Source organism: Carlito syrichta, unplaced genomic scaffold, assembly GCF_000164805.1.
Source record: "Carlito syrichta isolate Samal-C Ts95f unplaced genomic scaffold, Tarsius_syrichta-2.0.1 Scaffold287633, whole genome shotgun sequence".
NCBI lineage: Eukaryota > Metazoa > Chordata > Mammalia > Primates > Tarsiidae > Carlito > Carlito syrichta.
In genome coordinates, this window is record NW_007231729.1 from 4,900 (window position 1) to 26,809 (window position 21,910).

At 42.1% G+C, this 21,910-nt stretch overlaps 1 protein-coding gene across 1 annotated transcript; it reads left to right on the plus strand.

Moving 5' to 3' along the window:
* The first annotated feature begins 289 nt into the window (after positions 1 to 289).
* Positions 290 to 5,579, plus strand: TTC32 (tetratricopeptide repeat domain 32). The gene is made up of 3 exons (XM_008052882.2): positions 290 to 557; positions 4,259 to 4,425; positions 5,147 to 5,579. The coding sequence occupies exons 1-3, from the start codon at positions 406 to 408 to the stop codon at positions 5,302 to 5,304; spliced, it is 477 nt and encodes a 158-aa protein (XP_008051073.1). The 5' UTR covers positions 290 to 405; the 3' UTR covers positions 5,305 to 5,579.
* Positions 5,580 to 21,910: the final 16,331 nt, after the last annotated feature.

Sequence of the window (21,910 nt, forward strand, 5' to 3'; positions counted from 1 at the left end):
AAGCGGACGGACCCGGATGGAAGCTCCAAGAAGTCCGCAGGCTAATGAGCCGTTCATAAATCTCTGCTTCCCTCGCTTCCGATATCATCGGTCCCGGTCCCAGGTGACCAAGAGCAAACGCCTCATCTTCTGTTTTTCTGGGAAAAGAGACAATCGGGACCCACGGTAATAACGCCAGAAACGCCCTTCACACATGCCCGTGCAGGCCAGTCTCGAGCTCCAGGGCACTCCGCCCACAGGTGCCTAGCTATCTCGCGAGACGACGGGTCCTCAGAAAACATAGACCTAGCTTCGCGGGCTGCTGTCAAGTTAAATCCCAGGGTGCGGAAGTGGCTTCGTGGTGCCGCCTTTACCTGCTCAGAAATAAGCCGCAATTTCACACCGAAAGCTAGGCTTTCGATAGGTATGGAAGGGCAGCAGGAGCGAGGAAGCCATGCAACCCTAGCACTGGCCCAGGCCCACTTCGAGAGGGGCGAGTACGCGGAGGCAGAGGCGCTGTACTCCGCCTACATTGGCCAGTGCGCCCCTGCGGCCACCGTCGGCGCGAGTCCCGGGAGGTAACTATCGCGAGAAGTGGGGGCCGCCGGATCTCCCCGGGCGGGTGCGTGGCGAGGGTCTTCTGTCCTCCGTACTCTTCCACCTGCGGGCACGCGTGGCGCTTTCTTCGACGCGGCACGAGGACGGAGCGGGCGGACGACGTCAGTCTTCCCAGAAAGGCCGAGGCGAGGCCTAGGACGAGGGCGGCGGAGAACGCGGGGAGGGAGTCTCCTCTCCCCGCGGACATCTTCCCGGAGCGGAGTCTCAGTGTGTTGTGGGCGCGGCTGCTGCCTCTCCCCCCTCCCCGTCCCTCCCCGGTCAGAGACTCAGTTGGCGGGGCTTCTCCACTCGTGATTCTAACGGCGAGTGTCCAGGAGCTCGGGGCGGGCGACACGACCGGGCGACGACCGCAGCGCCACAGCGAGGGCTGTGGGGTTTTTCACTTGTTAGGAAAAACATTTAAATATATGGGAAAGAGTGTAATGAACCTCCGGATACTCATCACTCGACTTCCGCGTTGTCAGTTCACCAGGACATAATATTCATCATGGATACTTAACGCTCTCCTGAATATAAGGGCTCTTAAAAGACATGACCGTAGTATCGCTGTTATCAGATAATTCCCTATGACAAATATGTAGTCAGTGTCGGAACTTCTTCCATGGACTAATTCCATGTGTGTTTTTTTTTTGTTCCTTGGTTGATTTGTTTTCAGTGTTTGGTTCAAGTCAGGCCATAGGTCAGGCCGCTTTTAATCTTTAAGCCCTGCCCGCCCCCCTTTTTTTCCCAGTTGAAACCGATTCCTTGTCCTGAGAGTTTCCGTGTTTTGGATTTGCTTGAATGCCCCTCTGATGTAATTTAATAAGATCACCTGTGTCTTCCATTGCTTGTGAGCTGTTGGTTCAGTTTTGAGGTTTGATCCAATTCAGGCTCAATATTAGGGCAGTAATACTTTATAGGTGGGTGTGTATTACTGTCTGCTCACCCTAAGCATTTTTGTGGTTTGTGCTTGGGTGTGTTATGACTCTAGGTTTTGCCTTGTGCTTGTTGATGGTGTGGAGTGGACCAGGATGAGAAAAGAACAGGCTGGTGCATGGTCCTCACCATCTCCCTCCTGGCCCCTCAAGGATTTGATTTTTCTTGACACCAGCTTGTCTTTTGTATGAAGTTTAACTAATCACTAAGGACTTTATTCATATCCTGTTTAAGTGATATGAGAGTAAACAAGAAAGATAAAACTGCCTTCTCATTTCAATAATACACCGGAGTAATAATTAATAGCAGTTTCTGAACAAGCAGTAAGATGGTATCATCATTCTTGCCTCAATGCACTTCCCCTAAAGATTAGTAAATTAAAAAAACTTAGTTTTCTATCCTTGTTCAGACTCTAGGAATAGACTGGTCTAGTAGTTTTCAAAAAGTAGTCAACAACAGGTGTATAGATGCTGTCTAGTCTTGTTATTCTTCCTTCTTTGCACATCTCAGCCTAAGAACATATGTGTTGTAGCAATTATAGTATCTGTTCCTTACCAGCATAAGAAAGAAAATTTGCCATGATTTAGTAGAAGGGAGTTCTGGTGCCTGAACTCCAGCCTTGGCTCTGCACGTGGCTAGGGTCTTTTCTCAGCCTCAAGTTACTCATCGGCAGAATGAACCTTCATCTTCCTTACAGTTCTAAAATTCTTCTAGGAACTCATAGATTGAAGTTGAATTTCATCATTTCAACTTTTTCCCTTAAATTTATCTTTTGGAGTTTACATTTTTAAAATATTGGTTCACTAAATCATTTTGAAACAGTATTGGTAATCTTTGAATGCATTTCACTCTGAATGGTTTGTAACATTTTCTTTTAATATCTAAAGATGCAGCCTTAGCCATAACCTGATTTCCAAATATTTTTTGTTTGCTAAAGTTAGCAAATGCTAAAAACTCACATTTGAGATTAGGTAACTTGGTTAAATTCCATGATAAGAAATGCTATCATTACAAAAATTTAAATATTACCAAAAAAGTTTCAGCATCAACGGTTAGCCCATTTCTTTAAACTATGAAACAGAATTTCCATATGAAAAACAGGCTTTTAGAATTTGTTGTAGCCATTTGCAGTGGCTCATGCCTGTAATCCCAGCACTTTGGGAGGTGGAGGTGAGAGGATTGCCTGAGCCTAGGGGTTCAAGACCAGCCTGGGCCACTTTACGAGACCTTGTCTCTTCAATAAATTAAAAAAAAAGTTAGCTGGGCATGGTGGCGTGCATCTGTGGTTCCAGCTACTTGGAAGGTTGAGGCAGATGGATCACCTAAACCCAGCAGATTGAGGCGGTGATGCCATGAGCATGCCACTATGCTCCTGCCTGGGTGACAGTGAGACCTCTACTCCAAAAAAAAAAACTTATTGTAATGAGATTTAACATTCTATGATCCTGTAAATATATTAAGAATTAATAATTAATGTTAAGAATTTGTGAAATTTTGAAGCTTCAGATTTAATAACTAAAAACTTATTGGTGTCCTGAGGCTGCATTTTTTTTCAAACTAAACTAGTGTTGTAACAGCTAGATAAAGGGAGTATGCCTTCTTGTTTTCTGGGTTTTGATAGGGATGCTAGTGGCATCCAGAACCCAGTCTCTCTCATTCATAGCTTACATATGGAATTTTCTAAAATGGTCCCGGTTCCTCTCCATTGTTAGCAAACTTAGATTGAAGGAGGGCTGTGAGTACCTCTTATGGCAGCAGTATTTACAGTCCTTGTCTGAAATCTTGAGATGTCTTAGACAAAGCTTTGAGTTACATTAACTGCACTCACAAATACTTCTTTGCAATATAGGGCATAACAGAGACGTGACAAATAAGTATAACCTGCATCTTTTCTGTTTGGTTTACTTGGGAAAAAAAATCACTTTGAAAAAAAAGAAAAGAAAGAGAAACAGAATTGTAAAATTAATGAGCTTTTCAGATTGACATTGTAGTGGCATAGGCCTATAGAAGTAGATAACAGAGCTAAATCAACATTTACTTTAGTTCTTTTTATTTATCTGCACTCTTTCTTTAGCTTGGTTTTTCAGTGTAGGTACTGCATGTTATAGGCTATGAAGTTTGACAATACTCCCCTCCCCCCAAAAAGAAAGGGAAACAGAATTGTCCCTGACTTAGCTCAGAGCCCTTGAGGATCCCAGCTAAAGTTGGAGGGAAGGCAGCTGTATCCCCCAAGATCACTCCCTGGGGATAAGGGTGTTGAATTTTCACCTAGGTTTAACTTTGTTTCTTTTTTGGTGAAAAATAATTTCAAATCTCATTGAAAGTCAGTTAAGAATTTGAGAATAAAATTTATTCACATTGTGACATGTCCATAGCAAGCTTGAACTTTGGTCTGGCTTTCCCTCTTGGTTCAGCATGTATCTGATCTGTCTTCTTTGTCCTGCTGGTATGTGCTTGGAAAATGAACAATTCTTTTAACAGTATATCAGCAAAACAAGTTGGCAGTGAACAGGGGCTTTGAACACACTGTAAAATTAATGAGCTTTTCAGATTGACATTGGAGTAGATAATAGGGCTAAACCAAAATTTATTCCAGTTCTCTTTATCTGCACTCTGTTTCTTTAGCTTGGTTTTTCAGTGTAAGTACTGCATGTTATAGGCTATGAAGTTTGACAATACCCAAAAGAGAGTAAGAAATGGGAGGAATTTGGTAACGGTGTTTTTAATGTGAACTTTTTGTTTAAAGCAAATGCAGCCCTGAGGATTTGGCTACTGCATATAACAACAGGGGGCAAATCAAGTACTTCAGGGTTGATTTTTATGAAGCCATGGATGACTACACATCTGCCATAGAAGTCCAACCCAATTTTGAAGTTCCATATTACAACAGAGGGTTGATATTGTATAGGCTGGGTAAGAAATTTCTTTTTTTCCTTTTGTCATTGACTGTATTGTGTTATTTTAGAGCTCTCAAATGTGAAACTAACGTGGTGGTCAAGTTTTAAAGTTATGTGAAGTTTAGGTTTAGGCTTGTAACAAAGGAAGCATACCAGAGTTTATTTTAAGGATTCAATTGGCATTATAGATCACAGCAGAGCACTGGGATGGGAATTAGACCTGGGCTCCGGGGTGGGGGTGACCCCATTACTTTATGCGTGTGCATTCCCAGCTGTGGAATGAGGGTAATGTCGATGATCAGCTGTAAAACTTTCTGAGTTAAAATCTTTGAAAACACACAAGACACATTCAAGATGACAGATTCTTTAATGAAATGGCCTGTGGGTACTGTTCTCATTGAAATGTTAAATGTCCAGTTTTTTAATTTTACTGCAGTAAGATAAAACAGGTGATGTAGTTTTGTTAAAATTTCTTATGATGATTTATGCTATTTATCTGTTAAATCTCAATAAATAAGCAAACCCATAGCTGATTTTAGGTATATTCTATAAAGGCACACAAAATCCCTTTGATATTCACATCCCTCATCATCAAGAGAAAAAAATTCTTTATTAGGAGTGGTTGAAAGCTTGTAAGATATAAAAGCAAAAGTATGTGTATCCAAACTTTGATATGAATAATATATAGACATACTCAGCTTTTTTTCCTCTTTTCCATTTTTTGGATTCTGGAACAGGATATTTTGATGATGCTTTGGAAGATTTCAAGAAAGTATTAGACTTAAATCCTGGATTTCAAGATGCTACTTTGAGCTTAAAACAGACTATTCTAGACAAAGAAGAAAAACAAAGAAGAAATATTGAAAAAAAAGATGGAAATCTTTTATGTAACTGAAATATTAATTTATGATCCTAACACCTACATCTAGTTGTCTCTAATTTAAAATAGATATTAGACTATTTTGATTTGTATTTAAGACAGAGATTCATACATTAACACTGAAAATTAAATATGTGTCTATAGTAGTTAATTTCAGGTTGAATAGGTATACTTTTTATAAGACGTACATAAGTATTATCAATGTATAAGGATACTCGTACAGTAAAATATTTAAAAATTTTACATCTACAAAGTTGAAAGTATAGTACCATAAATGTCTATAAACTCTTCACTTAGATTCATTGGTGATTAATGTTGTGTTACATTTGCTTTTTCTCTATATTTGAATATATGACTTTTTGCTGAACCATTGAAAGTACAGAGATCACATTATTTCAGGCCTAAATATTTCTGCCTACATCTTCTAAGATTACAGATATCCTCCTTTATAACTACAATATGATTATAACACCTAGTAAAAGGATAATTCTATAATGTCACCCATATATACATTTCCTCAGTTATTTCTAAAATATGTAGATTTTTATTTCTGGATCTAGAGCCAATCAAGTTTTAATACATTTTGTTGTTATGTCTCTCTGAGTTCTTTTAATCTCATCCCCTGCCAATTTCCTCCCCATAGCATTCACTTTGAGAGTAAAGCTATTTTACATAGCTAGGCTAGAGAGATATATCACTTTTGCTTAAAAATAAACACATGTCCTACAGGAGAGCAATTTAAAAGAATTTAACTTGCTCTTGATTTTCTCTAGAAATCATTGCTAAGATAGGTTTAAATATTGAACATAGTTTTCTGTCTCTGGAACATGACAATTATTGTCATCATCAACATTTACTGAATGCTTACTGTGAGCCAAGCACTGTTCAAACTCATTAAATTTGAAGGTAGGTGGGGGTATATAGAAAGGTGAGGAAATGCCAGGCACAGTGGCTCACGCCTATAATCCCAGCACCTTGGGAGGCCGAGGTGAGAGGATTGCCTGAGTCCAGGGCTTCGAGAACAACTTGGGCAACTTGGTGAGACCTCATCTCTACAATAAATCACAAAATTAGCCAGGCGTGATGGTGCTTGCCTGTAGTTCTGGCTACTTGGAAGGCTGAGATGGAAGGCTCGCCCCTGAGCCTAGGAGGTCAAGGCTGCAGTGGCCATGAGTGTGCCATTGCACTCCAACATGGGCGACAGAGTGAGACTCTGATTTTAAAAAAAGGTGAGGAAATCACAAAAAAGCACTTAGTAAATATAAGGCTTCAAAAAATCTATTTTATGTGGGTGCTGCCAAGAAATAATTAGGCTCTGATAAGGCTATCAAGAACTGGGAAGAACAAACCAAAGCCAGCATATCCCACCTACAGTTTTTTTTAGTTGTTGTGGTTTGACTTTCAAAGATTGAGAATTTATTACTGCTGTAGAAAAGCTGTTCTGGTGTGGAAATTACCCTAATTGGGAGAAAGGAAAGTATATTTGTCTCGTGTCTCCTGAGGAAGGCGTAACTTATATGGCCTTCTCAGATGCAATCACCATCATCAGACTTAAGAAAATTTTTTAGTATAAATGATCTCATGAAACAGAAAAAGTTATTGCCCTATTTGTAGTTCATAAATAACTGGCAACATACATGGAGAATTTGGGCTGCAGGTGAATGAATATTAAAAGGAAATTAAGCTTGATGGCCTGGAAATGAAAAGTCTATATTTCTGGAATTGTTCACATTTTCCAAAATGATTTATCTTCCTATTTGTTGGAGATGTCTTTAAAATAATTCATAAAATTGCATGAAGAGGTAGAAAAATCCTTTTTAGGAAAACTATTTTTTTAAAACAGTTTCCCCAGACCTTGGGAGAACTTAAAGCCATTTCACCCGGAGAATCAAATATTTATATAATACTTGAATAACTTTCTCTTGGCTCATATTTTCTTTACTTTTGACTGGGATCAGGTGTAACATGAAAAATTGTTAACAATTTTCATTTGGCTTGTTAGATTTTATTATTCAAAGTTTCTTCATCCTTTATCAGAAAAAAAAAATAACTGAAGTTCAGAATCAGCACTTAAGGACTGGAGACCCAGACACTTATTTTTCTCTTGTTACTGGAAATATCTAAAGAATAGCACATTAACCTTGTTTAGCTTCAAAACTTTAGGCATTACACATTCAGATTATAAGTTTCTGACTGGCTAAACCTTTGATATTTGACATTTACCTTAAAAGAAACTCTGATGTTTATCATTTCTATTTCCCACATTTCAGTATTTGTTGAATTATTTTCTGTTTTCTAGTACCCAAACAATATGTAGTGTTTTCCAGTTTTTTCCTCTGAAAAAACAAAGGAAAAAAAAAGTTGTGCACTGAAGGACTGTCTGAAAAATAAATGTGATAATGTGAGTTTAAATGTTTTGTAAATGGTAAATATACAGCAAGATATTATTGACAGCAGTCAATATCTAAAGAACAGATTTGATAAGGCTTCGTGATCCAAGGGCAGGGAAGACTCGTCACAGTAAGAGGTAGCAGTCTCAAATCTCCATTCATAGCTAGATGGTTACTCCACTGCCCTAGCTGTTGAGTTTTAAGAAACTGGATCTGAAACGTTTCTAAGGTCTTTCAGTATGATTATCTTTGGGAACATATCAGATCCTCTGGACAAGAGGTTTGAAGTTTTTTGAGTTTTTATTTTTTCCCAGCTCAAAGACTGTATTAAATCTGTTGTTGGAAAAAAAAATGAAAAACAAAAGTTGTGGTTTGTTATAAGGTTTCTTTTTCACAAAGTAAAGTAAAATAGAATCAGTGGATTTAAGTTACTTTTGAGTTCAGAATCTACTAACAGTTGACAACCATGGAGCTAATTGATTGCTTCTGAAATTTGGGACCGAATGAAGCCCAGGATTCACTTCAGGGTGGAATAGCAGACAAAATTTCCAACTCAGCTTTTGGTCATTATCTATTTGCTGTTTTCTGTATCTTTCTTGTTTTCTCTTTAACTGACCTCTCTACCCTCCCTCCCAATCCTAAATGTAGTCTTGGTCATCTTGCTGGTCTTAATCCTCCTCAGTGGACATAATATATTTAACTTTTCCACTCAGGGCAAAGCAGTTCAGCATTTACCCTGATCCTTTATGTCTCCTGCTCTGCCAAGTCTAGCTCCCTAAAATTTTTAACTCGAACTTTCAAATAATTAAACCTGTTTCTTGCTTAACAACTTTAATTTGTCCTGGAAAATACTTCTGCTAAGTGAAAAGCCATTAAGTGAAAAAATTTTCCAGTAATTTTAATTGGAAAAATCATAAATTACATTTTATCTCAAGATACTCATAGAAAAATATATAAATCGAGCAATGAAAATAAGTTTCTGAAAGTAATTAATCAGTTTGCATATACACGGTAATAGCGTGAATATTTACAGTGCTTGTTTATTTTTTCCGAAACATTTAAATAAATCCACTTTATTGACATATAATTCACATGTTATACAATGCACCCATTTAAGGTGTACAACTCAGTGGTTTGAAAGTATATTCTGAATTTCTGCACCATTTAAAAAAACATTTTTAAAAGCTTTTTGGGTTTCCTGGTCTTGTGTGCAAATTGCACTTGTTATAACATCTCTAGGCAAAGTAAAGACTAAACACGAGAGTACTTCAAAACATAACAGCACATGCACAAAACAGATTGAGAAGTCTTAAAAGTTGCTACTTCTGTCTTTATCTAAATATGTAGCATGATTCCAATTTGTTTCATATGATATTCTCTGACTAAAAACTGGTGTTGAGTAAGTCATAAATGCATCTCTGCCTGACAGTATGATGTTGAATTTATTTAGTGTGTTTGGGTAACATTGTTATTTTAAAAAAACTAATTGTAGACAAACGTGGTATATATTTTCAAGAGCCGAGTGAAAAGCTGACTGAATAGTTGCTGTGTGAGCTAAGTATATACTTTTGACAGCTTGTATGTAAATTTCACATTTTTGTTGTTTCCTATGCTTCTCAAAAATGTGACAGTAAATTATGGGACTGGGATTATCATAATTTAAAATGGTATTTGGTAAGAGAGGGAGAGAGATTTGTTAAATTTCACATCCAATGTTAGGGGACTTCAAAAGACACCATTTTACCCTTTATAAAAAGGAAAGAAGGATAAATACAGTTTAACTTTTGTTTTTGGAAAAACAAAGTTATAAGATTAAAGCATATTGTTTATACTTTTTAAAATTATAAGAAGATAAAAGCGCACATCTATATAGCAGAAGACAAATGATTAAGAAAGCCTTTAAGGAAGTCCAAAAACAAATTATAAATATGCATATAATGGTAAAATAAGAGCACAGCAGTATAATCCCAGGTTTATATGTATGTGTCAGCACACAATCGCGCATACAATAATGCAGTGAAGGTCTTTGACAGGAGGAAGCTGAGGCTAAGAAATTCAGTAACTTTCCCAAAGTTATGTCCAAAATTCATGTAAACATTTGAAACTGTGATTAGTGTCAATTTTTTTGCTGCTGGCATTAATTCAAAGCAGACGTGGACTTTTTTTTTTTTTTTTGGTCCTGTTGCAAAGTTTAAGTGCTCATAAAATGTTTTAGTACCCATCAAGGTGAGTATTAAAACAATGTTAAAATAGTTTTTGTTTTTATAATGGAACATTGCAATACTAGAATTGCTTGTTGGCCATTTTTCTTCCTTATTAAAAACAGACACAAAAGATGGTGAAAAGAAGATTAATATTGAGACCATACTCTATTTGGAAATTTGAAAGCTATGTCTGCCAATATGTAAATTTGTATCTTATGTTAAGAAGAAACATCCAATACTTAGAAATAAAGCAAAAGGAAGATTTGCATATCCTTTCAGTATCATACAAACATACCCACCCAAGGGCTGTTTAATTCTTTAGGGATTGTGCCTTTCTTTGGCTTTCTATTTTCTCTTAAGGCCCAGACTTTTCGAGGTTACATGTGACTTGTAGGCTTTTGTCCAGAGGAGATGCAAATGAATTCTGTCTGATGGAAGAGGTAACCCTAAAGGTTTTGGCTTTAATACTCTGACAAAGATTAACCAGTTTTGTAGCTAACCTGGCAACTTCATTTCCAAATTTTTTCTTCATTGACAATACATACTCAGTTCTTCAAATGCTCTTTTACCATCCTGGTGGTTCTCTTATTAATACGTCAAACATTTTTCATGTTTTTATTCTACATTGTAAGAGTCATGTTTAACTTAAAAAACAAAACAAAACATTTTGACGCTATTATTGAAAAAACAACAAAAACCCCTTAAATAGAGCTTATCATGATTTAAGTCACATTATTTCTAGGAGGAATGCAAGTGAGGGGGGACTGAAAAGTATCTTTTCTGTTTCCTGTCTTTAAGATATTCAACAATTCTAATTTGAGTTGTGTTGAGGTTTTGTGTGTGTGTGGGTGTGTGTGTAAACAGGATTTGTTGAGAGGATAGAGAAACTCCCACAGTGGGAGGGGACCCGAAGGGGTTGCCCTATGCTGAGGTTTAATAAAACTCTGGCTGCAGCAAGTTATAGGGAAGACCTTCACATTCAATTAAGACAAATGTAAAGGTATTCCTTTTCAAAGTAGTAAAACCTGCAGAAGAATACAATGTAAAAAGTTTAAGTTCCCCTGTTACTCTCACTCTCCCTCTCCTGGGGTAACCACTGTCAAGTTCATTTCTTTCTAGACCTTTTTCTGTGTACAAATACATGGGCCCATGTATGCACATACATGCACAGAATTATATGTATAGCATTATTCAGTAACTTCAGTCATTATCTTGGACATTCTTTTTTGTAAGAACAGAAATCTACCTCATTCTGCTTAGACTCATAATTTTAAAAATGGCATTAAAAATGGCAGTTTTTAAAAATTACATAGTTAATACATGGATACATTAAACATTAAAACAGCACAGGAGGTATAAATGAAAAGTAAGAACCTCCCTTTCATATTCCCCTCCAGAGGTTATCACTTTTGACGTGAACAACTGGAAACAGTTAAAAGGCTCCCTTTCCTATTGCTGTCAGTTACATCTTTTTTTTATTTTTTATTTTTTTTGAGTTGGAGTCTCACTCTGTCGCCCAGACTGGAGTGCAGTGGCCGCTCCCGGCCACCGCAGCCTCGACCTGCTGGGCTCCTGCGATCCTTCCGCCTCAGCCTTCCAAGTAGCCGGAATTACAGGCATGCGCTACCACGCCCGGCTGATTTTTTGATTTATTGTAGAGATGAGGTCTCGCTGCCCAGGCGGGTCTCGAACCCGCGGGCTCAGGCAATCCACTCACCTCAGCCTCCCAAAGGGGCGGGATTACAGGCTGAGCCACCAAGCCCAGCTCAGTTACATCTTTAAAGATTACGGTTCTGTTTACTACCTTAGGAGCTCTACTCTCTCTAGGTAATTTTGTCTAGTTTGTACAAAGAATACCTCTGACTGTATTCTCTTAGGACCACATTTATTTGAACCTATTTTCACTTCATTAGAAAGCTCTTTTTAGCATTACAGAGTTGATATTGCACAAACTTAAGGGTGTCCAAAACTGAGCTCTTGGTCCGCCCCCTGCAGCTAATGGCTGAACTCTGACTCCAATGCACCCCAGCAGCAAACACTGTCCAGACACATGTTCGGATTCCAGCAATTTTCATCTCATCTGCTAACCTCCTCCCCCCACCCCCCTCACAGGCCAACGTGTCACCCCCTCTGCATTGCAAGGCTCCTACTTTGGTCCCTATCCCCAAAGTTTGTTTGAACATAGCCACCAGAGTGAAGGTTTAGAGTGCAGTGGCCTCTCCTGTCACTTAGTAAGCAGCACAAAGGCTGATGTTGAGCAACCTAGTACTTGCTGTTTCCTCCCTACCTTATGATGTGACCTTATCCTGGCCCTTCTCTGACCGCCCTATTTGGAATTGCAAATCCCAACTGTACTCATCTCACTTTGTTTTTCTAGCTACTCAAACCATATTGTAATTTTATTTTGTCTCCCCGCCTTCTCCCCACTGGAAGAGAGCTGGGAGACCAGGGGTTTCTGTCTGTTTTATTCACTGCTATATCCTCAGCACCCAGAACAGTGCTTGGCATATAGAAGGGCCTCACATGTGTTGAGTGGATAAATGATTATCTGCTCAGTAACTTGCTATTTAGATCTTGCCAACTCATCACTAGCTGACAGGTAGGGGGTGGACAAGTGTTTGACCCCTTCTCAGTTAACCTTGAGAATAGGCACTGATTTTTAGTTAAGTTTTTGTTTTATTTAGAACAAGTCACTTTTTTCTTGTTTAATTAAGATGAAAAAAGCCCTCTAAAACAGCAGTCCCCAACCTTTTTGGCCTCAGGAACCAGTTACATGGAAGATGATTTTTCCACGGATGGGGCTCTGGGAGATCATCAGGCATTAGATCTTCATAAGGAACATGCAACCTAGATCCCTCCCATGTGGAGTTCACAAAAAGGTTTGGTCTCCTATGAGAATATAAAGCTGCTGCTGATCTGACAGAAAATGGAGTTCTGCTCGTCCGTCACTTACCTCCCTGCTATATGGCCTGGTCTCTTTTAGGCCACAGATCGGTACTGGTTGGCCATCCGGGGGGTTGGGGACCCCCACTCTAAAAGACAAGGTCAAGTTCAGCAGGAGTATTGCTTTATAACGAGTACCAGTTATGAGTTGAATTGTGTCCCCCCAAAAGACATGTTGAAGTCTTAACCACCGGTACCTCAGAAATGTGACCATATTTGGAAGTAAAGTTATTGCAGGTCTAGTTAGTTAAGATGATGTAGATGGAACAGCATGGGTCCTTTATCCAATATGACTGGTGTCCTTATAAGATGAAGGAAATTTGGCCACGGACATGGGAGAGCACCTTGGAGAGTCAGAGGTGGAGACTGAAGTGATGCTGCCACAAGTCAAGGAACACCCGGGGCTGCCTGAAACTGGAAGAGGAAAGGACAGTTTCTTCCCGGAGGCTCCAGAGGAAGCATGGCCTTGCCAACACTTTGATTTCAGACTTCTAGTCTCCAGAACTGTGAGAGAATAAGTTTCTTGTGTTATAAGCCTTGTGCTGTAAGTACTTCGTTATGGCAGTGCTGGGAAACCCAATAAATATGAGTTCCATTTTTCAAATGACAGGCCTTTTGCACACGGACTTTCATGTCCTCGCTCCTACACATGCAGCTCCATTGAAGACAAGGTAAGCCTTTTGTTAGAACAAGCATATAAATGAAAGATTCCCAAAGCTGGGGAGGGAAGAGGGAAGGTTATTATTTCTTTATTTGGTCATGACCCTGACTGGGTCAGGAGAGGAACCCATGACTAAGCACCATACAAAACAGGCTGGTTTGCTCTGGCTGCCGGCTGGGAAATTCATCACCACCCCGTGTGGCTTTGAGACACTCAACTCTTGGAGAACTGAGGCTTCCCTGACTTGAGATTGGAAAGGAAAAGTGGGAGTCACTTCAGGCTGCCAAACAACAAACCATTACTAACAAGCCAGGTGAAAAAATATCCAAGTTGGCTGAGCAGGCAGGATTGGGAGCTGTCAGTCTGGGGCCCACAGAACAATAATTATTTCCATTATGAAGACCAGCTGCCAGTAGACTTGCTGGAATCAGACCAGCCTCTTGCATGGGGAGGGTAGGTTGGAGGCAGATGGAGTGAGGTGCCTGCATGTGGGGCCCCAAGCCTGGGTCTGCCACTTGTCATCTTTGACAGTGTCCCCTCCCCTACCTTTACTATTCTCATTCCCAGCTCCCTGCCTGTGCTCGGGCTTCTCTCCCAGAATACAGTCTTTTCCATGTTTATTTAAATCCTGCTCATCCTTCAAGGACCAGCTGAAGTTCCAGTGATTATCATTAATCCTTCCCTGCCAATACCAATCAAACTCATCTCATTCTCCAACTTCTGTTGCACTTCTGATCTAGACAGGAGCACCCTTGCCACTGAATGAGGCCCATGAGGACTGGCAGCATTGGCATCACCTGGAGCTTGTTGGAAATGCAGACTCCTGGCCCTTGCTGGACCTACTGAATCAGAACTCACATTTTACCCAGGTTCCCAGATGGTTCATTTGCACACTAAGGTGTGGGGAACACTGATCTGTATAGTGTTGGTTCTCAGACTGTGATTTATGGACCAGCACTGATGAACTTGTTAGAAGTGTAAAATTTGAGCCCTCCCTAAACCAAGTGTCTCTGACTGGGGGGTGGGGGCGGGGGAGAGGGGTCCAGCCATCTGTGTTTTGACAAGCCCTGGGGAATTCTGAGGCACACTTAAGACTGGAAATTACTCGTCCATATCATTTAGGCTAGCATCTAGTCACAGTGTGCCTTTCACTTCAGGTTCGTCTCCCTTTTCAAGATGGGGACCAGGAGGGCACAGCTGTGTTGATGGTGCATCTCTGGCAGTCAGTCCACTTGTAACAGTGATTGATGCCCTGGGGTAACTGATCAATGTCTCCTCCCTCCTACCTGATCTCTGCAAGAATGTGAGGGTCTGGGGAAAAGGGGACAGGAGGAAAGGGCAGATGGAGGAAGATCTTTGTTCTGAGTCTCTCAAGGGTTTGAGTTTATTTTTATTTGCGGGGCGGGGGAGTGCCTTGGGCTTTCTCAAATGGAGACGACTGGTACCATGAATTTTTGTTACACGGTGGCCTGACTTGATCCAGAATTCTAATAGTTTTATGTGGATTTTCTCCCTGGAAAAAGTTAGTTTTATTGCTATCGAGCAAATAAGGCAATGCTGGCTAACTGTTCTCTTTCTGGATCAATAAGTCCTTCATCTGAGCAAGTGGCTGTGGCTAGCTCCTCTGGCTTGCAGTATCAGTGAGAAGGATTTTCAGACATGACTAATGTATAGCCTCCTCAGACTTCCTACTTGCGAACTCTCATAAAACACTGCTATGTTCCATCATCGTCAGTTAACACGGCAGCAAGCCGTCCTGGCCCGGGAAGCAGACTGTCCTTGACTTTAGTGTGCTTCCTCCTCAGGCTGGCTGTGAGTTTTCAAATGGCCAGACATAATTCCTTTTGAATTGCTTAATGGGTATACAATGTTAATCAGTCATAGAGCACTTGAGTTGGAAGGAACTGGAGAAATCATCTACTCCTTCATTTTACAGTTTGGTAAACTAGGGAGAAGGTTATGTTGTTGGTTTACAGCCAAATTATGACTAGATCTAGCCATTATACCTCTTAGTATAAGGATAATGGTGACTTCCAGTTAGTGAAGCACCCTCAGTCTACACTTATTTCCATCAATCCTGATAGCAAATCTTAGACCCATTTCAAGATTCAATTCCTTACCCAGGACCAACTTCCAGGATTGGAGACCCATGGGCTGCTCAGCCCCGTGATGAATCGTGCAAAGGTCCAGAAACCAAACACATAGAAGAAACTTGTGTGTACTGAAGTCATGCTCCTGTGGTGGACAGGGCACCCCAAGGCACAGCTAAGTTGTGGGGCTTATGTCCCAAGCCAGGGACTACAGGAAAGGAAGCTAAAGAACACAAATAACTTTAGGATAGACGCAAATTGCATTTCCACCCACTTAAATGCTGGTTATAATTTGATTTACAAGTATAAGAAGGAGAACAGAGTTCACATAAAACCCCGGGTACAGAGGAGGGCAACCCATCTGGGGTAGGGGTAGGGAGAAAAAGGGTGGGTGGGGGGGACTAGTTTGAGAACCTTCCAGTAAGATAGATGCCTGCCATTTCCCATGTGTCCTCATTTAAGCCTCGTGATATTCCCAGACAGATATTATTTCTGTTTTACTACAGGGACAGTCAGGGAGTTAAGTTCAGCTTGAGTGAAAGTGGGAGTATCTCAGAGTCTTTTCTTTGAACCTAAGTTCCCTCCAGGGTGTCCAACTTGCCCTGGTTTCTCCAGGACTCTTTCAGTCTTCAAACAGAAAGCCCGAGATTCTGGGAACTCCCTTTGTCCAGGGCAAGCCCAGCTTCTCCCTCTTCTTGTCTTGAAGGGGACAGGAGTTCTTGACAGGTGCCACACTGGTCTCACAGAGTCCAAGTTTGGCCTATTTTGCTTGGCTTATGGGTGCCTGGTGCCAGGGCAGGGCCAACTGCCTGGTTGGGGTGAGGTGGGCAGCAGCCCACAGCCCCAGGTGGGCTGCTGCTCTGCCAACTGCTGTCACACTCCATTTTACTGTGGAATATTGGTCACCAACAGGAGAGTGCTGCCTGCCTGGTTGTACTTTAATTCACACCTCCAAGAAGTGAAATATGAGGGAGACAAACAGGAAGACAAGTGACTCAGTCTTTAGGAAAGCCAATCTCTTCTCTATTTCTGCCTTGGGACAAATTTAGGTGCAAGGGTCAAAAACTCAGGATTAGCTCAGGTCAAAAGGGACTTTAAGGATACACGTCTCATGGAAATAAGAACAAGCTGCACGAGCAGGCTGCTTGTCTGCTGGTCCTTCCCAGCCCAGCCTTGTCCATGTCCTGAAGGACCCAATAACCAGCAATGGGCTTTGAACCAAATGGTAATGCAGACACACAGATCTAGAGGGGACTAGACTGGAGGATACAGCTGAAAGAGCACAGACACTCCAACCCAACAGCCTTGGGACCTGATCCTGGATGGCAGCAGGCATTGCCACATGGGGGAGGGTGTGGGTTGCTGCTACTGCTGGTAGGTAAGATTTATGGAAAGGAGGAAACAAGAGAAGCACAGACTGAAAGTAGGCTACCCCCAGAGAGGCAGGGAAGAGGAAGGGGCTCAGCTATGGGCCTGATTCTTTATCCTCACTAATCAGGGAAGTCACTCTACCCTGGGGTGGGATGGAGGAGAGAGGTAAGGGGCAGAGAGAGAGGTTAGCAGTGTCACAGCTGGTAGAGTCTCCCCACACAGCAAAGATAGCCGGAGCTGGAGGAAACAACACTTTTCCACCCTTTCTCTGTAGTCCACAGCCCTGGACTCTAGCACTCGTAGCATTGTTCCCTGGCCACCACCTGCACTGTGGCATGTTACGTCTTCAGTTCTCTGAGAACTGAACTCTGACCCTCCCAAGGCAGCTCTGCTGAACCCTCTCTCTCTCTCTCTGAACCCTCTCTCTTCAGGGCTGTTTTTCTTCCTCTGAATACTTATGCCAATCAGACTGTACCCATGACTTAAGTTAATAAAGCAGTTCAAGTTCTAGTCCAATGAGGACATGCCAATCCTATCTTATTTGGGGCCCTTTAAGGGTCTCCTTTTGGGATGCCAGTGCTCTGCACTTGAACAGTTCTGCCTTTTGTTTGATGCTCTTGGTGTCTCTAAAATCCTGATAGTGAATTGGGGCCTAAGGTCCTCAAGGGGGAGAATCTGGCATCTTTAATCCTTTCTGGCCCAACAGGGGTTCTGGCCCCAGCAGGGACTTAGAGCCCTGGCTGCCTTCACATCACCAAGCCCAATGGATACATCGCCCCTTCTCTTCCTAGCCTTTCAGCTAACCAACACCTGATGCTCAGCTAGGTTAACAAGACAGACCACCCATTTTTACAGTGAGAAACATTGCCCTTCTGAGACAGTTACATAGGCCAGGAAAGAGTGTGGGCTGAGTTGAGGTCCCAGTCCATTACAGCATGATCTGGAAAGGAGGCAAGCATGGTAACTGGGCTCAAGGGAAACTATCTTACCCTCCTCAGAGACAGCTTCAGGACCTGGCCAGGAAGGGCCCCAAACAAGAAGAGGCCTGTATCTAAGGCCGTTAGCTCACACATGGGGAAGAGAAGGCCATGCTGTGGAACCTCCAAGTCAGATTGTGCTCTGTGGTCTCCCAGAGCTAAGAATTTATTTGCCCAGGGGGTAAAAATGGTCATGCAAATGTCACTGGAAAACTCTCATGTAGAGAAGTGGGACAAGCTGTGCTTGACAAGTAGAATGCTGCAGAAGAGACATATATTCCTGGGAAGTTAGGCAGACTTATAAGAAAATGGAGGTAGGCCTGCTTCAAGTGCTGATGAGAGTTTAGAACTTCTGTGTAGCTCTTAGGACTGGGACCATACTGGGGCAGTTTTCTCCTCCACTAAATCCCCCTAGGATGTGGTCATTATTCTTGCTGCTATGTTTCTTCATTGCTAATAATAGGTCTGCTGGTACCCAAGAAGCCAGACAACGTGGCTTAAGTCAGTCATCTCAAATTCCACCAGGCTTCAAAGGCCTCTGCTGTGGAGCCCTGGGACTTCTCCCTGGTTCAGGGAGGGACAAGATATTGGAAATAGAACACTCCCAACAGCACAGCAGTGCCAGTATGTGCTAGCTTAAGTGCAATTATAATACTTGGAATCTGTTGTCATTCACAGAATGACCTATAGGCCATCTAGGACAGGACCAGCACAATGGCCACAACCATGACAAGAAAGCAAGATGGCTGACCAGCGCCTTTGCGCAATGTTCTCTAAGAAGGAAAAAGACAGTTTCAGGGGTGGCAAGGGTCTCAAGTGACATGCTTTCTACAAAGTTTCCTCTCAGATCTTGTTCTTCTGACTTAGGGCACATAACCCCTGTAGTCACTGAAACCCAGGCCAGATAGTCAAGTATATTTTCCTGGCCTGAGTTCAAGGTGGACATAGGGTGGGGGAGTCACTGAGGCAGGAAGACTTAAGATCTCTGGGCTCATTTATTCCAGGACTGTCTTCTTCTAGGATAATCGGGCTTGTTAAATGTCTCATAAAATGCCTGAAAATTAGCATAGTCAGACACTAGACAAGCATGATGGGTAAGAGCCAGGCGTTTTTGGCCAAAGAGCCGTTAGAATTCACCCAGCTCTGCATGCAAGTCCTCTTCCAAGCAAGAGTTTCTCAGGCTGAGAAAAAAATGGGTCCAGCCAAGATGTAGCCATGATACACTGAGAGTTCAAGGAGCTCTGCAGGAGAGTTAGTTCAGTCTGGTCAGGACTTGGAAGCAGCTTTCAGCAAGTTGGGTTCATTTGGAGTGATGGAGGGGAGAAGGGTGGAGGTATATATGGGCAGGACTGTTGGGGCAGAATTCAGTGTTGCCACTGGACACTATGGCTAGGGGTCTTCTCTCACCTCCTCCTCTCTTCTCTGGTGAGCACTAATCTCCAACAATGCCCATCAGGGTCCAAGTGTAGGCAGACTCAGGTCAGACAGTGCAGATATACTGGAGAAGACAAGTGGGTGAACAGCAGAAGAATCTAGGTTGCAGCAGGAAAGAGAGATGATGGGCCGAATGACCTAGAAGCTTCTGCAGCATCTAGAGCTCCCTGGAGGCAAAGGCTATTCCCTTCCAGCAGTAGCAGAAGTTCCTGTGTCTGGTCTTCAGGAAGCCAAGAGTAACCCAACACTGATTCCTTCCTAACCACACTTTGTCCTGAAATGTAAGTCTTATGGGACCTCATCCCAACTGGATTTGATAAGATGGAAGCCTTTCTCCAAGGAGATAGGAGAAGGAGAGGAGGAGTGACAGCATGAGAATGGAATGTGGAAGATAATGACCTTCCTCCTTCATACAGGCACAAAATGGGGTTATTTTGGGGGTGTTGATTGGGAGTGAGACAGTTTCCTATCCTATCAGGAGGTCTATGCATTAGATGCTTTATCAACACTGCTGAAGTTTTCAGTGAATTTCATGAGGCCAACGTTCCCATTTTGCAGTAGAAGGTAAGGTTCAAAAAAGAGAAATGATCTGTCTAGGTCACGCAGCTAACAACTGACCAAGCAAAGGTAGAGGTCCCCACTCATACTAGGCTGCCTCTTCATGCTTAATCTGGTTATCAGATACCAGTTACCATTCAGACTTGACCTCAGAACCTTGATGCCAAGTCACCAAGCAGCAAGTGCCAGCCAGATCTCTTCTGAAAAGCCTAGGAAGTACATGGCACCCGGGGATCCAAGGGACTTTGCTCATTGTTCCCAACTGGCCACATAACTGGGAGTCTAGATTTCCATTTGGTCTTTTCTGGTTCTCTGAGAACTCACTTCTTTGAATTTGGATGCCACAAACTTTACCACACACTTCTTGACCAATGAGGGATATAAGGCTCTCTCACTCTGGGGAGAGAGGGTAAAAGTCTACTTCCAATAGGATACTCTCTTTTTTTGCAACTGCTAGGAAGAATGTGGAGACAAACAAGGTGTTAGGCACTCTGGAGAAACCCTGTGTGCATTCCAGTCACTCCAGGAACAGATGAGAGCTGGCCCCTTCTAACAACACAAGAAAGTGGGCATAGGACTGGGGCTGGGGCTTGATGTTACTAGAAGTCAAAAGATCCTAACTGAGAAGCTGCATAGAAGGGATAGAAAACTTAGATGACACTAAGATCTACTGGGAGAGGAGGTCCTTACTTGGAGGATCTGGGCAAGTGAGATATTCTTACAGAATCTTGGGCTATATCTGGTAGGATTGGGGTTCTGGTTCTGCCCGCTCATTTTCTAGCTGAGGGTACTTGCCTGTTTGTGATGATGTCCACTAGTATTGCCATCAAATTCTAGTGACATTATACCCAACACTTGTCCAGGGGTAATTCTGCTGAGACATCTGCAAAGCTCATCAATTCTACCTCAATGACTGATACACAGTGGCTATCTCTTCATTGTAGAACTTGGCGAATGACTCATCTTAACAAGGGAAGGGTTTGGTGTGCCCTTGAACTTTCTTCTTCTGCACTCCCTGTCCCCAGAACACTCCTACCTTTAACCACTCTCACCTGCATTTCCAGTGTCTTTCTATCCCTCCTAGGCCTTGCTGAATGAGACTGAGTCAAACCTGGTGACAGGGTAGAAGACTCAACGAAAGTTCTCCCTCCATTCCTTAACTACCCCTTGACCTCTGATCTGGAATGGCAATACCACTGTGCCATCTCCTGGTGGCAGAACAGCTTTATTCCTCAGCCTGCACTCACATCTTCCCACTTGGGTCAATGTTTCTCTAAATGGATAACAGCAGAGCAGCATTAGCCTAGGACAAGTGTGGAGGCAAGAGCATGTTCACTGGTTTATAGAACTGCAGAACAATAAAGAACTTAAGGGGACTTCTTGGTTAATGGGCAAGAGGACTCAGGACCAGGGAGGGGAAGAGATTTGACCAAGGTCTCAACTTATGAATGACAAAAATGACAAAGTTGAGGTTTGAACCTTGTACAAACAGCCTACTACAGAAATCTATTCAGTTGGTCTTCTCCATTGGCTAATGGACTGTGTGCTTGATGGACCATGACCCAGTCATGTGAAGATTTGTTTCTAACAACATTACCTAGTCTACTAAAGAAGAGGGTCTCTCAATATTATTCCAGTTTACATTATACCTGCAGTGATTATCAGGTAAGGAAATAAAATAGTAGCTCAAAAATAAAGAAAACACGAAAACCAAAGTCTTTTGGGGAGCTGTCTCTGACATTTTGAGGCCCTTCCCCAAACTACTCCTCAAGGTTCCCTTCCTTAGAGGGAATTCTGTGGATGGGGAAAGGGATGACAGTGGGGCTAAGCTCAAGGACATAGCTGACCATCATTCATGGAGTGGCCATCCTACCTGTAGTCTGGCTCTCTCATCATTGTGGGCCAGCCCATCACAACAAGGGTTTCCTTCTGATAGATACCTTCATTTTCATATATAAGGTAGCCACCTTCAAACTAAATAACCCAGATTTTA

Coding starts and splice junctions, on each gene's coding strand:
- TTC32 (XM_008052882.2), top strand. CDS start 406: ATGGAAGGGCAGCAGGAGCGAGGAAGCCATGCAACCCTAGCACTGGCC. Junction 558..4,258: donor GTCGGCGCGAGTCCCGGGAG/GTAACTATCGCG, acceptor TTTTGTTTAAAG/CAAATGCAGCCCTGAGGATT. Junction 4,426..5,146: donor GTTGATATTGTATAGGCTGG/GTAAGAAATTTC, acceptor ATTCTGGAACAG/GATATTTTGATGATGCTTTG.